This window comes from Stylophora pistillata, chromosome 3, assembly GCF_964205215.1.
Source record: "Stylophora pistillata chromosome 3, jaStyPist1.2, whole genome shotgun sequence".
Taxonomy (NCBI): domain Eukaryota; kingdom Metazoa; phylum Cnidaria; class Anthozoa; order Scleractinia; family Pocilloporidae; genus Stylophora; species Stylophora pistillata.
Window position 1 is genome coordinate 23,670,408 of NC_142521.1, and position 17,987 is coordinate 23,688,394.

A 17,987-nucleotide genomic window follows, 5' to 3' on the forward strand; every position below is an offset into this window, starting at 1 on the left:
ATATTTGAAACCGTAACCGGAAGGCAAACTTTTGGTTTCAACTACCAGGGTCGCACTAGGTGAAAAAAATGTCAGTGATGACACTTTGATAAATCAGACACACGTTTATCGACGTGTTATGGGGAGAGAGCAGTGAGCTGAAAAAAGAAAACAGACGTTAAAAAAATGCGTCCCGTTGAAGCATTGTTAATAACGATCACGGTGATGCTTATTCTTCTTAAAAAGTTAAATCACGAGCACTTTTTTGTCTTTCGTATGATCTATGAAAGATGGGTTAACGCCTGTTTAACTGTTTTGACTGCCGCTATGATGAGAGCGAGAAGTTGACGTCAGCGAGGATTACTTAGAGCACCATCAGTTCCGCGACCAGTCGAGTCGTTTGCTGTTTACTGACAAGCGATGACAGTTACCGCTGTGATAGCTATTGTTTAGCCCGAGTTTTTCGAAATCCGCCTGCCCCACCCAAGCACTACGGCGTCTTTGATCTTTTGGCCGGTTTTCAAAGTTTTGCGAACTGGAAAGGTTAGGGTCACATTAGGCAATGTGCCCCAATGACAGATTTTTACACCAATTAAAGTGACCACATTTGCACCAAACTTTGCCAAGTGTGACCCATGCCTTAATCGCTTACATCCTGTATTTAGATCCCTAACCAGTTACATCAATCAAAAGCAACTCAACCTTGAAAAACAGTCGTGACTCCTATTAACAAGAAGCCACAAAAGCGCTCGCCTTTCTAATTCTGTTATCGACCAAAAAAAAATCGAGATTTAAATGAAACGTTTTCCTCTCTAATGGCCCGCTCGCCCCCTTTGGTCGGGGAAAAAAAAGAGAAACTAAGAGAGAACGCTTTACGTATGATGCACGATCCTTCGCAGTAGATAGCGCTATTTATGCAATAGCGAAAGTCAGACCTGAAAAAAATCAGGCCTGTACGGGATTCGAACCACTGACCTCTGCGATACTAGTGCAGCGCTCTACCAATTGAGCTAACAAGCCAACTGGGAGCAGGTCGTTAAGTTGATTCGAAATAAACCCGTGATGATAAATCAAATACAATGAATATATATGAAGTTCATATGTTTTGAACTGCGGTATTAAATACGTATGATGCACGATCCTTCGCAGTAGATAGCGCTATTTATGCAATAGCGAAATCAGACCTGAAAAAAAAAATCAGGCCTGTACGGGATTCGAACCACTGACCTCTGCGATACTAGTGCAGCGCTCTACCAATTGAGCAAACAAGCCAACTGGGAGCAGGTCGTTAAGTTGATTCGTAATAGACCCTTCCACGGTTTTTACCGCCATATTGTTTGGGGGTCAAACAAAACCTCGATGCGTAGCAACAAGCAATATATTCTTTTGAGATGCAATGAATATATGAAGTTCATATATTTTGAACTGCGGTATTAGATACGTATGATGTGCGATCCTCGCAGTAGATAGCGCTATTTATGCAATAGCGAAAGTCAGACCTGAAAAAAAAAATCAGGCCTGTACGGGACTCGAAACACTAACCTCTGCGATACTAGTGCAGCGCTCTACCAATTGAGCTAACAAGCCAACTGGAGCAGGCCGTTAAGTGGATTCGTAATAAACCCGTGAAACGTATATGAGCACGATCCTTCGCAGTAAAGCACTATTTGAGCAATAGTGAAAATCAGACCTGAAAAAAATTTCAGGCCTGTACGGGATTCGAACCACTGACCTCTGCGATACTAGTGCAGCGCAGAGGTCAGTGGTTCGAATCCCGTACAGGCCTGAAATTTTTTTCGGGTCTGATTTTCACTATTGCTCAAATAGTGCTTTACTGCGAAGGATCGTGCTCATATACGTCTCATAACCGCAGTTCACACATATGTTTCATATGTTTGTTGTTGTTTAAACCCGTGAAAGTGATAAATGAGATGCAATGAATATATGAAGTTCATATATTTTAAACTGCGGTATTAGATACGTATGATGTGCGATCCTCGCAGTAGATAGCGCTATTTATGCAATAGCGAAAATCAGACCTGAAAAAAAAAATCAGGCCTGTACGGGACTCGAACCACTGACCTCTGCGATGAGAGGTCAGTGGTTCGTATCGCAGAGGTCAGTGGTTCGAGTCCCGTACAGGCCTGATTTTTTTCTTTTCAGGTCTGATTTTCGCTATTGCATAAATAGCGCTATCTACTGCGAGGATCGCACATCATACGTATCTAATACCGCAGTTCAAAATATATGAACTTCATATATTCATTGCATCTCATTTATCACTTTCACGGGTTTATTACGAATCAACTTAACGGCCTGCTCCCTGGCTAGTTAGCTCAATTGGTAGAGCGCTGCACTAGTATCGCAGAGGTCAATGGTTCGAGTCCCGTACAGGCCTGATTTTTTTTTTTTTTCAGGTCTGACTTTCGCTATTGCATTGTTACGAGGATCGAATTATTTTTACTGAATCTGTCACGCAATCCCAGACTTTTCTAGAATTATCTGTAATCTGTGATATTCCAGAAACTTCTTTCATGTGACTCAGCAGTTTCCAAAAATAGTACAACTTGTAATACACTATAAATAGAAATAGAACATTCTAGATAACTAAAGTAAATGTATAAAAGCTGGCTTGTGAGAAGTACAAAGGAGATTTGCCCGAGGGCTTACCCTCGTGGCTTGCTGACTGAAGTTGTGGAAGCTATGTTGTGACGAGGCTATGACCTTTTGACCTTGCGATATCCGGAGAGAAGAAAGAGATGAAAAAGACGATAGTCGAGAGAGGAAGAAGATAGAGAATACAGAGTTTACTATGGAGTCCTCCGGAAGAATTTGTGTACAAGGAAAGAATGCGATAATCAAGAAAGTCAAGCGCTGTGGTCTTCAGTCGGCGGATGTTGGAATTGGAAGTTGATCAAGACGACGAACGCTTACACGGCATGAAGGATTGTAAGCCTGCTTTATGAACTGCTTAACTTAATCGTTAACCTAAGTAAATTAGACAGTGTAAAACTAATTAAATAATAGTTAAAATGGGTAACTGCTTGTTGTTACATTTTTGTTGCGTGCCATATGTCGTACTCGGGAGTCTATTTTCATATATGCTTTGTTAGCGGACATTTGTTGGTCATTCGTGCACGTAACAGCATAAATAGCGCTATCTACTGCGAGGATCGCACATCATACGTAATATATTCTTTTGTAAAAAGGGAAAATCACTTATTTTCGTCTCCAAATCTATTGGCAACATAGATTAGGCGTTACTGAAAGTAAGAGCCGAATTTTTGGCGAAGTACCTTTTCATCACTGCGTTTTATGGGCAGATTGATATGTTGTTTGAAGGTGACCTCGTGGCCGCCATGGTGCGAGAATGGCATTTTAAAAAGCACTTCTTTCGGTTGAGAAATTAGAATATGTTTTTTAGCCATCGATATTGTGTAGTTTTAAATTTTAGGATTTATGGTGGGAGTAAGTACTCAAATAAGGTTCTGAAAGCATCTGTATTTTGCATGCCAGTATAGAGTCGAACATCAGCATCTCTGGTTATTTGTGCAGAGGCTGTACACAGTTTTAACCCTGGGGAATCGTCTCCACTTTTCATCAATTCGTCACTTGCAGTGATGATATCACTATTATCAACCGATGTTGATAATCGCCGCCTTTTGGGTGACTTAGTATTTGAATGCTCAAAAGGAGTCAAAAAAAGAGTAGGTATTGGATTGCTTACTGAAGGCTTCCCGTCTCGAAAATGATTGGAGCAGACGACAATTAACACTCTCCCTTGACTTTCCTATTGAGAAATATTTTCTTCCCTTCTGAACCTGTCGAGACCATGCTTCAATTAATGATTGCTTGGGCTTGTGGAACGATAACTTCTGTACATGTGAGTGGATGACCCATTTTTTCGGATCTCCTCTATCGTTGTTACAGCCGCCGACAGAACACCTATCTCCAAAACCCATTAAACCAAGGATTTCTCTTTGCCGAGTTATTGGTTTTTCAAGAGTATGTTAGCCTGTCTGGACGAAAAGGATTAAGGAGCACGTAAACACATTTATTTCAACTTTTCCTCTGCACAATTAAGTTACTTAAATACAAAAAGTCATTCGGAAAAGCTGTACTCTGACCTTCTGGCAATGTGTCGGCCGAGAGGTCACGTCCAAAGAAAAACGATCTCAATGTTCCCATAAAACGCAGAGAATAAAAGGTTTTTCGCCGAGAGGAGAAAAAGTCACTCGCCTTTATTGATGTCTTCTCTTTTTCAGCGATGAATATTAATTTTTGTTCCTGAACAAAGCGAAAATTTAATCGACGGGAGCGATGCGTGTCTTCTTATCATAAAAGATTCTATGGCTCGTTGCTACGCAACGCGGCTTTGTTTGACCCCCAACCAATATGGCCGATAAAACCGTGGAAGGGTCTATTCTTCATTTGCACGTTACGTCACGCATAATTAAGAAAACCGGAAGTCGGCCATGTTGGACGATATGTAAGCGTGTTTTAGGGCACGGTCACAGTAGTGAATATGTAAGTTATCTAAGTTTGCCATGCCAACTCTATGTGCTGTAGTTGGTTGTGGCCACAACAATGTTCGCGACAAAGGAAAATACAGTTTTTTTCGAATTCCGAAAATTATAAGTCATAATGGTGAAGAAACAGAACGATTAAGCACTGAAAGAAGGAAACGATGGTTCAAGAATATTCACCGATCTGACAAAGATCTGACCGAGAAAAAAGCCGAAACAACCCGAGTTTGTAGCGCACATTTTGTTTCAGGTAAGTCAGATATTCCTGTAGAAGTTCTGGGCTTTGTTTAGCTATTAAAGTAACAAAAAGCTCGGGTAAAATATTTCGCGCGAAACACTGTAAACATCAAATCACATGTGTTTGTTTAGGAAAGCCATCGGATCTTTACGATAAAAATAATGTGGATTGGGCTCCTACAGTAAATATGGGACATTCAAACATAAAGGACCCTGCTGCTGCCGCATCCCGAGGATCAAGAGCTGAGAAAAGGGCAAAAATATCGATCCAACCGGTCAAGAACAAGCGGGCTAAGAAGAAGTCTGAGGTGACAACTGAGTCAACTGACACAAGTTCAGCGAGCTCTCACGACTTTGACAACTACTTTCATGATATTCCACTCCAAGGTATTTATATTTAAAGTCATGTGTTATTAATATGGTTCACTATTAATATTTCCAGTAGAATTTGTTCTTAAAAACCATTTTTCTATAGCTTGTTGGAGTGGGTATATAACTGGATGTCAATATTTTCTGTATATGAATTCTTATTCTAACATTTCTTATTTAATATTACAGAGTATGTTAGTCAAGACTCTGATTTAGACAAGGGATGTCAGTTTGATGTTGCTACACTAGAAGCATCTGTGCAGACCACAGAGACAATTATTGACCTACACAATAAAGACGAGTACACTCGCAACCTACAGTGTGAGCTTTCTGAGCTCAAGCAAAAGCTCCTTGATGCTCAGCTTAACATGGAAACATTTCAAAATAACAACGAGAAAACCCAATTTTACACTGGTCTTCCAAACTTTTTTATGTTAATTCAAGTATATCATTTAGTTCTACCATATATCAAGTCAACGAGTACTAATGCATTGACACCATTTCAAGAGCTGTTGCTTGTTCTTATAAGAGTAAGGCTTAATGTCCCACTACAAGATCTGGCTTATAGATTTCAGATAGCCTCTTCCACTGCAGGGCGCATTTTTGATCGTTGGAGTGAAGTGTTGTCTGACCGTCTTGGTTTTCTTATACATTGGCCTGACAGAGATCAACTTAGAGCCACAATGCCATCAGTCTTTCAAAAAAACTTCGGGAACAAGGTGTCAGTGATTATTGATTGTTTTGAGGTGTTTATTGAAAGACCATCTAGCTTGATTGCTCGAGCAATGACATGGTCAAATTATAAACACCACAACACTGTAAAATTTTTAATAGGTATTACTCCCCAAGGCTCTATATCATTTATATCTAAAGCATGGGGTGGTCGAGTAAGTGATAAATACCTGACAGAAAATTGTGGAATCTTGAGGAAATTACTTCCTGGTGACATTGTGCTTGCAGACAGAGGTTTTGATATCGCAGATAGTGTTGCCTTACAGCAAGCCAAACTGCATATACCAGCATTTACCAGAGGAAAGAAACAGTTGTCAGCCATTGAAGTGGAAACTACCAGGAAAATAGCAAATGTCCGGATACATGTGGAAAGAGTGATCGGACTTGCCCGGCGTAAATATACAATTTTACAAAGTATTCTGCCAATTACCTTGTTGAAAGCAAAAAGTGGCAAGCAAGCATCCATTGATAGAATTGCAAAATTATGCTGTGCCCTGACTAACTTGTCAGATTCAATTGTGCCTTTTGAGTAGTCAAAGTATTTAATACATAGTTGGTCTAGTCCTTTCAAAAATATCAGTAAATAGAAAGCAATATTTTAACAACAATATAGCAGTGAAATAAACAGTTTATTTCATGATTTAACAATGTAAACAAATTGGTTATAACTTTGCAAATCACTAAACACCATTTAGTAAACACAATTTAGTACTTAGGTGTGAGCACCCTGTCAATTTTCTATTATTATATGTGGCAGAACATACAGTGCAGTACTCAATATTCCAATTGACGTAAATGGGTATGGATTGAATGACTTCTTTCTATTACTAGTGATATCATGAACATAGTAAACACTGTTTTGTACTTGTAATTCTCTGCCTTAATTTGGTACGAAAAATATATGACTATTGCATCTAGTCCAATTTTTGACAGTCCATACACAGCCATCTACCTTTTGGGGGATTCTTTAGTCTTAGACACTGAAGGTGAAACCATTTAACTTTACAATCATCATTATCGCATCCAACTAGAGTGCTGTCTTCAATATATCGCTGGCAGATGCACCACTCTGCGCTATCATCATCGGGACTAGGTGCTACGAGTGTTGAGGGTAGTGAGGGACGGGTATAAAGCTTTCCAACAATCTCAGGTAGAATACCTATTTTAAAGAATTCTGTTACCTTGGCAACAGAAGCACTCCAAAACTCCACATCTGGCATTATCCTTTCAACATAAAGTCCATGTGGTGTCCATACGATGAAATCACAATATTCCACATTGCAAATGAACATTTGGCATTGTACTTGGTAGTAATATGCATGTGTTCTATTAAGATAGATGCTATCACTGTCATTCTGCAGACAATAGTGTTTGTCACTTATTACATGTGGATCAGTTGGGCTGAGATCTTTAGCACTGTACGGACATTTAATTTCACAAACACCTGCCCCACAGCATTTGCAATTGACCAATCCATCTGGTGATGCTCCAATATGAGGCCACTGCTTATTTATTTGCAGTCCACTATCACAAATACTAAAGTCATCATGGCATCTGTTCGTTTTTTCTAAATAGGCCTTACGGGCATTGGTCTCATTTTTACAGCCCCATGCTGTTGCTGCACTACTAAACTTAGTAGACTCTGGGTAGCAAATTCTCTTAATAAGGCTTGGGGAGGGCCTGCTGATGTTTGTGTGGCATGCAGATATAAAGTTTGAGGCTGTTATCCTTCCTGCCCTCTGCTTGTACCATACATTAGTTGATGCCTGCTCTCTAGTACCCTCCTCAATAGCCTTTATTTCTTCATCTGTTATTGAAATCTGTAAGCTTATGTCTATGCACTTACTAAGAAGTTCATCATAGTTTAGTTCTGTAGCATTTGCATCATAGAGGTGGGTCAATGGTTGGGGTAAAGCTGCTTCTTTAGGGATATACTTGGTATTGTATGGGGATATTAGAGATAAGATGGCAGGCTTGCTGTCGGACAATGAAATCTTTTGAAAAAAGTTCAACTGTTCTTCATAACTCGTTATGGTTAGTGGTCTTTCAACTACTTCGTCACTGTTTCGTAGAGCTGTTGGTACTTTTTTGTCTTCAAGGAGTTGTGAGTGTTTTTTCTTTGCTGAGGTGAAATCGATTTCCTCTATAGCTGCATAAGGTATTTCTTTAACATAACCTGGCATCAGCCATTGACTTTTGGTTTGGGTGCAGGTTGTTGATGAATGCATTCGACACGCAGCTTCTGAAGCAAACAATATAGCAGCAACGTGAGAACAGCACTCACTTTTTCCAGACATACAGTCACAATGTGCTGTAATAACCTTTCCTGAGTATTCTGCCAATATCCAGGCTTTTAATGGCTTTTCACTCGCTCTTTGAGAGTGATTTACCTGAAAATAATTAGAAGCAGTATTTTTAACATACGTACCTACAATAATAAACTACCAGTAATTTGTTGTTGTACAACCGAAGCTATAGAATAACTTAGTCAAACTTTAACTTACCCTTGTTAATACGACAACTGTAGTTTCAGTAACTTCCTTCATCATCAGTGTATTCACCCATCCAGAAATGAAGAAATTAAAGGCATCCAAAGACTTGTAAGCCTTCATCTCAGAATTGGTTGCCCACGATGTTTGAAGGATCAAATAGTTCACTATATCAGGGTATTCGACGCCAGGAATTAGCCCTAAATCTTCGCTCAAATCACTTTTTCTTAAATCAAAAGGGTCAAAACCCACTAAGTTAGCTTTTTGCTTGTACCTTTCCCTAGTAGGACCATCTAAAGTATAAAAATATTCCGAAAAAACCAATGTATCACTTGAAGACGCCATGTTCGCTTGTAAATTTATGATTTGCATATCGTCCAACATGGCCGACTTCGATGACGTAACGTATTTTTGTCACGTGGTTGCAAATGAAGAATAAACCCGTGATGATAAAACAGATACAATGAATATATATGAAGTTCATATATTTTGAACTGCAGTAGATAGCGCTATTTATGCAATAGCGAAAGTCAGACCTGAAAAAAAAAAAAAAAAGGCCTGTACGGGATTCGAACCACTGACCTCTACGATACTAGTGCAGCGCTCTACCAATTGAGCTAACAAGCCAACTGGGAGCAGGCCGTTAAGTTCATTCGTAATAAACCCATGATGATAAATCAGATACAATGAATATATATGAAGTTCATATATTTTGAACTGCGGTTATTAAATACGTATGATGCACGATCCTTCGCAGTAGATAGCGCTATTTATGCAATAGCGAAAATCAGACTTGAAAAAAATCAGGCCTGTACGGGATTCGAACGCTTTGAAATCCGCTGAGGTTTGGTTTGAACTGACCCTTAGGAACATTAGTGACGATACATGCTTAATTAATGCATGCAGTCACTCGAGTTCGAGATGGCTATCTTGAAATCTGCGTTAATCGCTCCCATCCCGCATTTAGACCCCTAACCATTCCAACAAATGAAACGCAACTCAATTCAGAGAGACGAAATGAAAGAGACGTGGGATCATTTTAGTTTCCTGCGTATTTTACTGAGATGTTAGCGATAGGGAACCATTGCCGGTGACTTTGTTTTCGTTCGCCTTGAACAACGATGGATATTGTAAATGTGATTTGCATATGTCTCTAACAAACAAAGACACCCCGACATCTTTGAAAGCCGCTATTGTTTGGCTATTGTGTGAATTTTCAAATTGCACACATCGCTTCCCTACCTATCAAGATTAGATTGAGTTTCAATGGTGCGATCGCTGATCACAGCTTTGCACGGTTTTTTGAAAAAATCCGCTTCAATCTTTTACCTTTCATTGCCATCCTCGTTCGCAAATTCCTTCTTGGAACCCGAACAAACTACCCTCTGGAGATGGTTTTGCCAAGCAATACAAGTGATTCGAAATATATTGCGTTCGTGCTAACAAGATGATTAGGACCATCGTCGAGAGCAGTGTAAATCACGCGTGTTTCTAGAGGTAAAGAAACGCATTTGAATTTGCATTGAATGCAGTGCGATCGCTGATCACAACCTAGCATGGATTTAGGAAACTGTCATGGCATTTCCAGCTCAGGTAGTGGTATCCTTTTTGCATACCTTTTGTTTTCATTTTTGTAATTTGACTATCACATTCCGCGCGGTTTCTTTTAGATATTTTTTAACTCATTGTAAATCGCATTAGATCACATACTTGTAATGAACTAAGCGCTGTAGAAGGTTTAAATTAATTATTAAAAAGGTATTGCATCAGCGCTAACAGAACATTTGCAACCCGCTTTTGTTTGGCTTTTACCTGTTAGGGTGTGGAATTTTCAAACTGCATAGATCGCTTTGCTACGTATCAAGAAGAATAACAAAGGAATTTGAATTTTGAATGTGCGATCGCTGATCGCAACTCTGCATAGTTTTTGAAAAATCTGCTTCCATCTTTTACCATCCCTTGCCATCCGCGTTCCATCTAGGAACCCGTAACTGTTCTGGTGCCCAGATAGAGGTAGTGATGCATAGCAAGGCAAGTAACTCGAAATAGACTGCGCTAGGGCTGACAACTAAGACGCCGATCAGGACCAAAGTCGAAAGCAGTGTAAATCACGCGTGTTTCTAGAGTCAACATAAGAAACGCATTTGAATCTTCGACTAGAATCTATTATTGTGGGTTTTCTAGCTGGAGATGGCTTTTCCATACCACGACAGGCAATTGGGAAATAAAAATATGGCATTGGGAGTAGCCTAGTGCTTAGAGGAAAGTGTAAATCATGTATGTGTTCAAAAGATGTGAAGAAGTGGTAGCTGATATTACTAAGATTTTAAAAGACATTGATCCCAGGAACCCCATAATGATTCAGATAAGCATTGATATTTAAACAAGTAGCAATACATTTGTATAAGGCCTTTATTTGGTAGACTACAATTCTTTTTCGCTTATTTACTTGTTTGGTTGTGGTTAACTCATCACAATACTCATATATATGAAAAATTACACTCTTGATTGGCTGAAAACAGCCAGGAGTCTTTTTCATGTAGCATTAATGTAAAGGTAATAACTGCAAGTACAAATTTTAACTACTGGTAGGCTCAGCAACAATAAACCACACTTGAAGCCAGTTAGATTTACACAAATTAGGTTGTGCTGATCGATACCCAAAGTAGCTGATCAAAATAAACAAAAGCTTGGATATTTTTAGGTATGTTGATAAACGCTAACAAAATTCCATTCCTGAGTGAGATTTCAGCTGAAGAACAGATTTTGATAGCATGTCAAGTTGACCATTTACATGATAATGTCAAGTTCACCTATTCATTTCGTGTCTCCACATAGCTTGGATTTGGGAAACATACTGACATGAAATAACAATAAGAAAAATTGAAAGATTCTGGTACTTTAAATTATATGATACCATCATGCGCTTGCCTGTACATTGAACTCTGTTGTGTTTAAATGATATCTGACACTATCTACTATATTGAACTTTCTGTTAAATAAAACTAGGTCAGTTGTAAATCTTAGTGGGTTAAAAATTATTAGCAATGTTAAAGTAATGTTACTACAGAGTACTACTCAGCGTATGATTCATTAAAATATTGCTTGTGTTCTGATCTTGTTAGGCACCTACCCTTTTTCCCTAAATTCTTTAATTTACAACCCCATATCCACCTACCTCATCAGCTGAATTCTTTTCTGTTCTTTATTTGATATACAGTCCCACAAAACCCAAATACAATAATTATAGTAAACGATTTGCTCTCAACCAACTGAGAATACAACTTTGCGCCGAAATGGACAATACAAACCAACGCTCAGCATGGTGTTACTTTACCTGTACGTTTTGTACTAAATTAGTAGTCATACATTCAAACCAAATCAAGCTCCCAATAGCTTCTAGTGTAGATTAAATAATTTCCCAAATGTCCTGGCCCTTCTGGAAAGTTTTGTGATCGTTCCTCGTGTACTAGTACACAAAATGCTAAAAATATTCATGTGAAATGCTTCCTTAGAGTTAATTTCATTTAACTTACCTTGGAAAAGACAACCAACCTACAAACTTCAGAACTCAATTCCACTTCGTTACATAAACAAAATCGTGACTGAATCTATTAGGCCACCACGGGAAATGTTGCTGGCGTTTCTTTTAGTTCCTAAAATCCTCAGGTTACCTGTGCATCCTTTGGGTGTGTCATGTTTAAGCTGGCATAATTAGCATACATAACGTTGCACGTGGGCTGGGGTGTTGTTGCGTAATAAAGAGTTGAGCATGGCACTGTGTGCGTACTGAGTCAAACATTACATGGTACCAGGAGTAAAATGGATTCATTCAAGCCCAAGGAAGCTTTGTCGCTTCAAGGAATCCCTAATGAAAACTGGAGAAGATGGATTCAACGTTTCGACCTTTATTTGACGGCGTCTGGAAAGCTTGAAGAGGATGAAAAAAGTTTAGTGCGTGATCCTTCTTCACGTGATCGGTGAAGAAGCGCTGGAAATTTATAATACCTTCAAATTCGCTACTGGTGAGGATCCAAACAAGATTTTTGCTCTTAAGAAGAAGTTGGAGGACTATGTCAACCCGAGAAAGAACACTGTGTTCGAAAGATACCGATTTTGGGAGTGCAAAGAGCAAGAAGGCGAGACGATTGACCACTTCATCACCGAGCTGAGAACACGTGCGAAATCCAGCGAATTTGGCGAACAGCATGATAGCATGATCCGAGACCGAATTGTTTTTGGTGTGAGAGATACCCAACTGAAAGAACGGCTGCTCCGTGAATCGTCAGAGTTAACACTGGAAAAAGCGGCAAGTATTTCCAGAGCGGGTGAGGCAAGTACAACTCAGATAAAGGAATTGGAAGATACTGACAAGACCGTTCCAGTTCACTGGGTCGGAAACAAATTAAACTCAAGGCGTCCAAAATCGCCGCTTTCAAAATTACCGCTCAACTGTTCGAAGTGTGGCACTAAACATCAATCAAAGTGCTGTCTGCGTTTGGAAGATTTTGTCTCGTCTGCAAAGGAAAGGACCACTTCGCTAAAGTATTTCCACAAATGAAATCTGGCGTACACGCAGTCACTCCGAGCGATCAAGGCGCCATTGGTGGAGTCGAGCCCGAAGGTCAGTCAGATCATGGGGAGCAAAACTTATTTATCGGAACAGTGACTCGTGCACCGCAAGTCGAAGAGTCGGCTTGGTTTACGAGTCTGCGTGTCGGCGGAACACCGATCAAGTTCAAACTGGATAAAGGAGCCGAAGCGAATGTATTGCCACTCAGTGTTTATTCGAAATTCAGGAATAAGTCACCGCTGTTGGAGACTAGTGTTATTCTCTCGTCGTATGGAGACTTCAAGGTGAAGCCTAAAGGAACACTGGACTTAAACTGTGAAGCTCCTGGTATGAAAGAAAACCTGTCATTTTTTGTCGCCGCTGTTTAGTCATCGCCAATTTTGGGACTTCCAGCTTGCCAAAAATTAAATCTGGTCAGAAGAGTAGCAAGTGTTACCCAGGCCCCGCTGACAAAGGACGAAATTCTTGCCGAGTTTCCTGATGTCTTCACTGGTTTGGGCTGCATGGGAGGCAGTTATCACATTGAACTGGACGACACAGTCGAGTCTGTCATTCACCCACCACGGAGAGTGCCGTATAGCCTGCTGGAGAAGCTGAAACAAAAACTCCAGTAGCTCGAGGAGAAAGATGTTATTCAGAAAGTGGACAGACCCACTCCCTGGGTTAACAGTCTCGTCATTGTGGAGAAACGCGATGGATCCCTGCGACTCTGCTTAGATCCTAGAGATCTTAACAAGGCAATTGGCCGAGAGCACCACAGGATTCATCATAAAATTCATGCATCTGCCCTGCTAGAAGCCTTTCAAAAATATTGCTCAGAACGGCGAGCACAGTTACAGGCCTATAGTTAACATTACAAAACTCGTCGTCTTTTTTGCACAAGGGAGTCACAGTGCCCATCTTCCAATTTGCAGGATAACAGCAGTTTTCAATGGCATGGTTAAACATGTTTGTGAGAGGCTCAGCAATAACAGATGCAGCATGTTTGACCAGCCGTGGTGGGATCATATCGTGACCAGGCGATTTACGTACATTGATCTCTTTCAATAAACTTTCAACCTGAGTTTTGCTTGTGCAATGAAAACTGAAGCAGGCAGGTTCGTCTTTGCCCCTGTTCTCAAAGATTACTTTGATACTCAGATGATGAGCAAAATCACTGCCATAATCCTCTTCCTCTCTCAAAGGTACATTACCAACGATGTGTACAAAGTGTTCGTTAAATAATTCGGCATTTTCCTTTTTGTCAATAATAATTCTGTCCTTTCCTTTAAGATAATATCATTGGCTCTTCTTGCTTTCGTATGTAAAAAAGGGCGGAAAGTAGACCAGAACTCGCGTGGGTTACCAGGCTCTGATGATTTCTTAACAAAGTACTGTTTTATTGCTTTTCGCCTGAGAGAAGTACAGGTGTTAAGTTGAATTTTGTACGCCTCGTAATTTGCATCCGCACGGTTGCGCGTGAATATTTTCCACAATTTGTTGCGGTGTCTAATGGCTTTCCGCCATTGTTCCGTCATATATGGCACCTGATTGCCGCGTACCATTGTTCGCTTAATGGGGGCATGCTTATTTATGACATCTAAAAACAATTGTTCAAATGCATCAACCTTATGCTTCTAAGTCGGGACTGGGAGCATGCATTCTCCAGGATGGACATCCGATTGCCTATGCATCAAGATCTCTCACCCAAGCCGAAGGGCATTATGTACAAATAGAGAAGGAACTTCTTGTAGTGGTATTTAGCTGCGAGAGATTCAATCATTACATTTATGGTAGACTAGTAGATGTTATGTCAGACCACAAGCCACTTGTATCAATCATAAAGAAGCCACTAGTTAGTACGTCTCCACGGCTTTAACGCCTTCTTTTAAGACTTCAGAAGTATGAAGTCAACATCACTTATGTTACTGGCAAGTACATGTATGTAGCAGACACCCTCTCAAGGGCCTCTCTGGATGAACAGCGTACAGATGCTGATTTGAACGATGACATGGAGGTGATGGTCCATAGCCTCATTACAAATCTTCCTATGACCCAAGAGAAACTGGCACAAATGAAGTCTGCAACAACTCAAGATAAAGAACTTCAGATGTTAAGTAAAGCTGTTAAGAGTGGTTGGCCTTTCCATAGAAACCAATTACTTGCATCAGTTGCCCATTACTGGAATCTGTGTGGCGAGACTCATGAAGCAGAAGGTCTGTTGTTCCTTTGCCAGAGGCTCATAATCCCACAAGATATGAGACAAGATGTCCTAAATTGTATCCATGAGAGCCATCTTGGTATTGAAAAATGCAAGTCAAGGGCCAGAGCTGTAGTCTATTTGCCAGGAATGTCTACTGCAATTGAGAGGATGGTTGCCAAATGCCCAGTATGTCTCAAGTATCAAAGGGAGAATCAGAAAAAGCATCTCCTCCCTCATGAAGTCCCTCAGAGACGATGGCAGAAGTTTGGCGCGGATACTTTTGAATTGAACTCTAGTTCCTATTTAGTTGTGGTTGATTACTACTCTAAGTATCCTGAACTTTGTGTTTTGAAAGACAAAAAAGCTAACTCTGTTATTACCAGCATGAAATCCATGTATGCCCGACATGGTATTCCGGATGAAATTGTTACTGACAATATGCCCTTTGCAAGCAAGGCCTTCCGTAATTTTGTAAGTGAGCGGGGATTCGAAGTCTCCACATCTAGTTCCAGACACCCACAGTCTAATGGAATGAGTGAGAGGGCAATTCAAACCATCAAAAACTTACTTAGAAAGGCTTCTGAAGATGGCAATGATCCCTACATAGCTCTCTTAGAATACAGAGACACACCTATATCTGGACTGAAGGGGTCGCCTGCTCAGTTGCTAATGAGTCGCATGTTGAAGTCCAAACTGCCTACCGTAGAGTCTCTTTTGAAACCTCAAGTGGTTGATAACCCCCAGCAGAAGCTGCGACAAGGAAGTGATAAGCAGAAGATGTTTGGAATGCCAAACCGCTGCCAATTATTAGGGAAGGTGAAACAGCTACAATAAGAAAAAGAAGGACTTGGGAGCCTGCCATCGTTACTGCACAGCATACTGCCCCAAGGTCCTTCATGGTTACAACACCTGATGATACTGCCTACCGACGAAACCGTCGTTACTTGCTCCCAACAGATGAGTCTCCCCCAGTGATTGCGGGAGCACCTATTGATCTGCCAGCCACATCCTTAGCAGTAGCCGACCCGCTGGTTGGTGTTGTACCACCTGATGACGCCATCTTTTCCCTGGACTCATCCAACCAATGCAGTCCTCAACAAATACCCCCCAAGTGTACCTCGAGTGGCCGGACTGTCAGACTACAAGCAAAATTGAGGGAGGACTATGTTATGAACTGAACTGTTCACATTCAGTGACCAGGCATTGGGCTAGGTTGTTTTGACTTTATTGACTAAGTTGGCCTTTGCAGTTGCTTACTACGACGCTATGTTATAGTTAGTTATGGACAGGTTTTCAAGTACATTTGGCAGTCAACAGTGTGGAACAGATATTGAGTTCTAGTAATATTCAGGTTCAGGGATTGTTGTCACAAAAATGGTTCACCTACGTTGTTTGTTTACTTTATTATCATTATTATTCCTGTTCTTATTATTTGATTCTATTTATTATTATAATTTTTTGTTGGAAAGGAAGATGTCATGTTTAAGCTAGCACAATTAGCACACATTACGTTGCACGTGGGCTGTGGTGTTGTTGCGTAATAAAGAATTGAGCATGGCGCTGTATACGTACTGATTCAAACATTACAGGGTGTTTACTGTCAAAATGAGACCTCAGTTATAGAGTTGGGCCATTAACCCTTGTTACGGGTTGCGTGACATGCATGACCCTCTGGAAGGTTCGCGAAAGGTCATGGCTTGTTTATTTTAGTACATTATGTAATCGTTCTGAGAGCGGTATATATTCTATTGTTGCTGTAATTAGACCCTTTTTAGAAATTTCTAGAATTTTATCGCGTAAGTATATAAGTAGGATAGGTTAGGCGAAGTTTTAACTAGTTTTCACAAGCGAAGAGAGTTGGTCGAGATCAGTCGTGATCAGTGAAGCGTGACGAGGCGGTGTTTCTTGAACTTGGCGGAGACCGTGAGTATTTACAAGTTGATTGAGGTTGGCGGAGGCCGTCTGTATAATTCAAGTTTACTGAAGTTGGCGGAGGCCGTGTGCATTCTACAAGTTGTTTGAATTTGGCGGAGGTCGGGTAAGTTTACCGAGTTACGAACTAGTGTAAAGTTTTATCAAGTGGAGACTACGTTCCTTTTGGAATAAATCTTCTTGTTGCTCTTCCGACAATCCTACGTTCTGTTTAGACTACAAATCACCTACCACTCAACCATCAAACACGTAACATCGGGGGCCTGTCCGGAAGAGTGGAATTCAAGGAGCTGTTGTTGTCTACCGATAACTAGGAAAGGATCACAACTTGGGAGGAAGTATTTGTGTTGTGAAAACAAGTTGTAACAACTGAAAGAGCCTCGGAATTTCTAACTCCGTGAATTCAATGGAAAAATTTATTCAACTGGGTAAAGGCTGGACGGAGAAAAGCTACCTGAATTTGTGCATTAACAAAAAGAAAAAGAAGAGAAGTATCGGATTCTGCAAGAGGAGAAAGAAGAAAAACGTAGACAATTGGAAGAGGAAAGAAAAGAAAAACGTCGACAAATGGAAGAGGAAAAAGAAGAGAAACGTCGAATACTTGAGAAACATAGAAGAAGAGAAGACGAAGAAAGAGAAACAAGGCGGCAAGAACGAGAATTGAGGAGATTAGAAATGGAGACTGAAATCATGAGACAGAAAGAAACTGCTAAGGCTGCTAAGAGAGAGCACGAATTAGAGCTTGCGCGTTTAGGAAGTCTCGTCCCCTTGTCAGAGAGGATCGAGCTAAGGCTCCTAAACTCCCCTTGTTTGTGGATAGTAAAGATGATTTAGATGCATACTTGCAAAGTTAGAGAGATTTGCAGACACAGCCAAGTGGCACAATACTGGTTGGGCATGTAAGCTCAGAGCTCTGTTGTCTGGACGAGCATTCGAAGTGTACCCACGCAGCTAGAGATTACGATAAA

The 17,987-nt window shown here is 40.5% G+C and overlaps 2 protein-coding genes and 1 pseudogene across 2 annotated transcripts; 2 read left to right on the top strand and 1 right to left on the bottom strand.

Moving 5' to 3' along the window:
- The first annotated feature begins 4,410 nt into the window (after positions 1-4,410).
- Positions 4,411-6,761, top strand: LOC148735129 (uncharacterized). The gene is made up of 3 exons (XM_088754870.1): positions 4,411-4,755; positions 4,875-5,129; positions 5,301-6,761. Exons 1-3 carry the CDS (start codon positions 4,527-4,529, stop codon positions 6,374-6,376), a joined length of 1,560 nt encoding a protein of 519 aa, XP_088610996.1. The 5' UTR covers positions 4,411-4,526; the 3' UTR covers positions 6,377-6,761.
- On the bottom strand, positions 6,454-8,775 carry LOC148735130 (uncharacterized). Its single transcript, XM_088754869.1, has 2 exons — positions 8,348-8,775; positions 6,454-8,233 (listed from the first exon to the last, which is right to left on the bottom strand). The coding sequence occupies exons 1-2, from the start codon at positions 8,714-8,716 to the stop codon at positions 6,758-6,760; spliced, it is 1,845 nt and encodes a 614-aa protein (XP_088610995.1). The 5' UTR covers positions 8,717-8,775; the 3' UTR covers positions 6,454-6,757.
- Positions 8,776-17,493: 8,718 nt separating this feature from the next.
- LOC148735131 (uncharacterized) lies at positions 17,494-17,974 on the top strand (annotated as a pseudogene).
- The last annotated feature ends 13 nt before the right edge of the window (positions 17,975-17,987 follow it).

Excerpts from the sequence above, each read along its gene's own strand:
- LOC148735129 (XM_088754870.1), top strand. The coding sequence starts at position 4,527 with ATGCCAACTCTATGTGCTGTAGTTGGTTGTGGCCACAACAATGTTCGC. Across the intron at positions 4,756-4,874 it reads TAGCGCACATTTTGTTTCAG|GAAAGCCATCGGATCTTTAC; the intron begins GTAAGTCAGATA and ends GTGTTTGTTTAG. Across the intron at positions 5,130-5,300 it reads TCATGATATTCCACTCCAAG|AGTATGTTAGTCAAGACTCT; the intron begins GTATTTATATTT and ends TTAATATTACAG.
- LOC148735130 (XM_088754869.1), bottom strand. The coding sequence starts at position 8,716 with ATGTTGGACGATATGCAAATCATAAATTTACAAGCGAACATGGCGTCT. Across the intron at positions 8,234-8,347 it reads CAGTTGTCGTATTAACAAGG|GTAAATCACTCTCAAAGAGC; the intron begins GTAAGTTAAAGT and ends AATTATTTTCAG.